Consider the following 3,265-nt stretch of genomic DNA (forward strand, 5'->3'; position numbering starts at 1 on the left):
AAGTCTGACTATCATCGTGGCTGGAGTCTGAAATCCTCTGCACTATCTGAGTAGCCCTGCTCAAAGGCTGTACTAAGTCACTGACCTGGAGCTGGATCTTCCCACTACCCATAAGGCTCTCCACTCTGTCCTTGAACACAAAATAATCTTCAAGTGTATGTCCAATACATCGGTGAAAGGGGCAATAGAGTGGATGTTCTGTTTGTCCTTCTTCATTTTTTTCTCTTATTAAATAAGAATATCAAAATATCTTTCTCAGCCAAGCATTTGAATATTTTCATTATGCTTTCTCTTTTAAAGGGATATTCTTTATTAAGTCTCTCCTATAAAGATGGCTGACTCTGGATAACTGAAGGTGCTGCAGGCACTACTCTCTTGACCCTGTCCACTCTCAGGGGGTCTAGTGTAACTGGAGGCACAACTGGATGATCTCTAGAAATACTGGCAGCGGCTACACCTGCCACTTGGGGCATCTCCCCCAAGGCTGTCAACTGTGCTGTCATGGCTGTCATAGCTCTGGCCATCTCTGCCATCTGTGCTTGGAGGTTCAGGACCATAGCATATGTGTCAACTGATCTGGGAGATCCACCAACCTCAGGGTCTCCCTGCTCATCCTGGTCTTCGGGCTCTCTCTCATCTGAGTGACCTCTACGGGTAACTACACAAACTCGGTGTACTGGCACCTCCTCATCGGAATCCACTAGTGTATCATCATCATCATCTAAAAAGGCTTGTCGCATCGCCTCTATGTACGGACTCATAGGAGAGGTGATCCTATGAGTACTAGGGGCTAACTCTGTCTTAATCCGTACTGGCGATCTATCTGGGGTAGGCACTGAACCATCATTATAAACCATCGAGACCGCCTCGGACCCGAAAGGAACCACAACCTCCATCTGATATGCTGCCTCATCTGGCTGCTCTGCCTCTGGCAACTGCTCTGCCTCTGACAACTGCTCTGTCTCAACTGCCGGAACTGGGTCGACAGGGGTGTCTGCCTGTCGACGTCTCCAAACCCATCTGGTACGACGAGGTGCTGCACTAGCGACTTGCTACTTTGGGACAACCACCTCTGAACTGACCTGAGGCCGGGTAGACTCCTGCTGCTGTCTCCGTCCTCGACAACGTGGGTTTCGTCCTACCACAGGAGCCACTGCTGGCAACCTAACTACTGGAACTGTCTGCACTGACTGCTGGGGTGTCTGCCCCCTCTGCCAACTATAAAGTCTCCTCGCGGTCTGTCGTCTCAACTGGAAAGTAGCCTGAGAGAACTGTCAGAGTAACCTCTCTTGACTGACAGGCCCTCTACTACGAGCTAGGCGGACGATGTTTCTAATCCTCTGAGAGAGGGCCCGAACACTGGCGTCCCTAGGGACCCTAGCCTGGGGCAAAGTAGTGGTAACAGGAGGGGCCGCTGTAATGCGGGTAACATCCTCCTCATCCCTACTTTGTATCAGTGGAGAGAAGCATCCTCCTTGGATCGCCTCTACCTCAAGAGTTACTATCACCTCTGGGGTTGGTACTGCTGTAACTGGTCGTGGTCTCCGTTGTCTGGGAGCCACCGTCCTCTGAACAAGCTCCTAGTGAGCTATCGCCTCAACCATCTGCTGCATCTCTACCTCGGACGTAGCTAAATGCAACCTCCTATTCTTATTCCTCCGGGCCCTTCTCTCAATGCTGGAGGTGGAGATGGAAGGGACATCTGAACCCACTTCCTGGATGGCAGTGGGAACAGGGACGACTGGAAGTGCGGGGGTCTGCCCGGCAGTCTCGGAATGAGAAAGCCGAGCAAAAATAGAAACCCGGCCAGAAGAGGGCGAAGGCACCTCGGTCTGGGCACCCCTCTTCCTAGTGGAAGCAGGAGGGAAAACCCAAATACGAGGTACATCCGCCAAAATAACAGGAGTAACAACAGCAGCAGGCTGCCGGCGCTGAGGGGCCAGGGCAGCCTGTGCAATAGAAGCGGCAGGCGCAGGTCGCCTGACCGCTGCACGAACAGGTGGAACAACTACAGTAGGATGTCGGTGCTGAGGGGTCGGGGCAACCTGAGCAGTAGGAGCGGCAAGCGCATGTCGCCTGACCGCTGCACGAAGAGGTGGAACAACTGCAGCAGGCTGCCGACACTGAGGGGCCTGGGCAACCTGAGCAGCAGGAGCGGCAGGCGTATGTCGCCTAACTGCTGCACGAACTGGAACATGATGTGGCCTAGGCACTGGTCGCCTAGCTACAGCGCGCACTGGTTGTGCAAGTATAGGAACGGGACGAGCAGGTGCCCGGGCTATCCGCCGAGCAACTGGTCATCCGAAAGGGCGAATGGCTGCGCATCCTCTCCTCTGAGGAGGAGAGAATGTAGCAGCCTCCGCTGGGGTCGGCCCGCCAAGAGTGACGAAGGCCGAGTCAGTGAAGGAATCAAAAGTGATCCCTCCAACTAGCAAACTAGCGAGCAGGGACTCAGGGAGAGTCACCCGCGCGTCCGAACCAAAAGCAAAAGTAACAGAAGGCACGAAAGAAGCCATGGCACTGCTGCCAAGAAAAGAAAGTGAAAAGGTCAGAGATTAGAAATCAGAATTGAAATTATGAAAAATGAATGGGAATAGATTTGATAAAGATAGATAGGAATTGATAAGGAATAGGATAGCCTATAAGACTAGAGAGAAGTAGAGTAGGGGAATTCTAGCTACAGGGAAAGGAACCCTAACTAAAGAAAGGCCCTAACTAAGAGTGGGACAGACCTAATCTAAGGAATACCAATCCCGGAGTACACACCAGAAAGGATAATATAAAATCCAAAAAAGGAGAGAGAAACTGGTCCCACCGTAGTCGCTAGAAACATGTGGACCTCCAAAAGAGAACCGCGCGAACGGGTCAATTGGAAGGGACAAATTGTATCATGCATACGACTAACCATTGAGGATAGAGGCTGTCGCAAACACACCCCGATGGGTAGCAATATACACGACCCAATCACGGGTTTCCCCCATCCGATATAACAATTTGAATGGGGTTTAGTAGATGTGGGACCGAGTTTCCCACAGGCGCAAGCCCCCGTGGTTAATTACATCCAGGCTAGAGCCTGAGAAAACTCTCGATTAAGGATCATACATTATCCCTTCCTAAGGTGGGATTGGCACATATGTATAGACTAGGAAATTCTACTCAAAGGGAAGAAAGGTCCGAAGGGCTGAATCAACATGCGTGGCTCATACCAGCATTCAGAGGCTATAGGGTACTAAAGAGAAACTGAGAAAAGAAAATCAAGCACTCA

The 3,265-nt window shown here is 51.4% G+C and overlaps 1 protein-coding gene across 1 annotated transcript; it reads right to left on the reverse strand.

The window, feature by feature from the left end:
* Positions 1–323: 323 nt before the first annotated feature.
* Positions 324–2,516, reverse strand: LOC110099761 (uncharacterized protein KIAA0754-like). The gene is made up of 5 exons (XM_028693042.1): positions 2,378–2,516; positions 1,620–2,293; positions 1,299–1,568; positions 1,083–1,250; positions 324–998 (listed from the first exon to the last, which is right to left on the reverse strand). Exons 1-5 carry the CDS (start codon positions 2,514–2,516, stop codon positions 324–326), a joined length of 1,926 nt encoding a protein of 641 aa, XP_028548875.1.
* Positions 2,517–3,265: the final 749 nt, after the last annotated feature.

The sequence above is a fragment of the Dendrobium catenatum genome, unplaced genomic scaffold, assembly GCF_001605985.2.
Source record: "Dendrobium catenatum unplaced genomic scaffold, ASM160598v2 fragScaff_scaffold_220, whole genome shotgun sequence".
Taxonomy (NCBI): domain Eukaryota; kingdom Viridiplantae; phylum Streptophyta; class Magnoliopsida; order Asparagales; family Orchidaceae; genus Dendrobium; species Dendrobium catenatum.

Excerpts from the sequence above, each read along its gene's own strand:
- LOC110099761 (XM_028693042.1), bottom strand. The coding sequence starts at position 2,516 with ATGGCTTCTTTCGTGCCTTCTGTTACTTTTGCTTTTGGTTCGGACGCG. Across the intron at positions 1,569-1,619 it reads TGCATTTAGCTACGTCCGAG|AGGACGGTGGCTCCCAGACA; the intron begins GTAGAGATGCAG and ends GAGCTTGTTCAG. Across the intron at positions 1,251-1,298 it reads TAGCTCGTAGTAGAGGGCCT|TTGAGACGACAGACCGCGAG; the intron begins GTCAGTCAAGAG and ends GCTACTTTCCAG.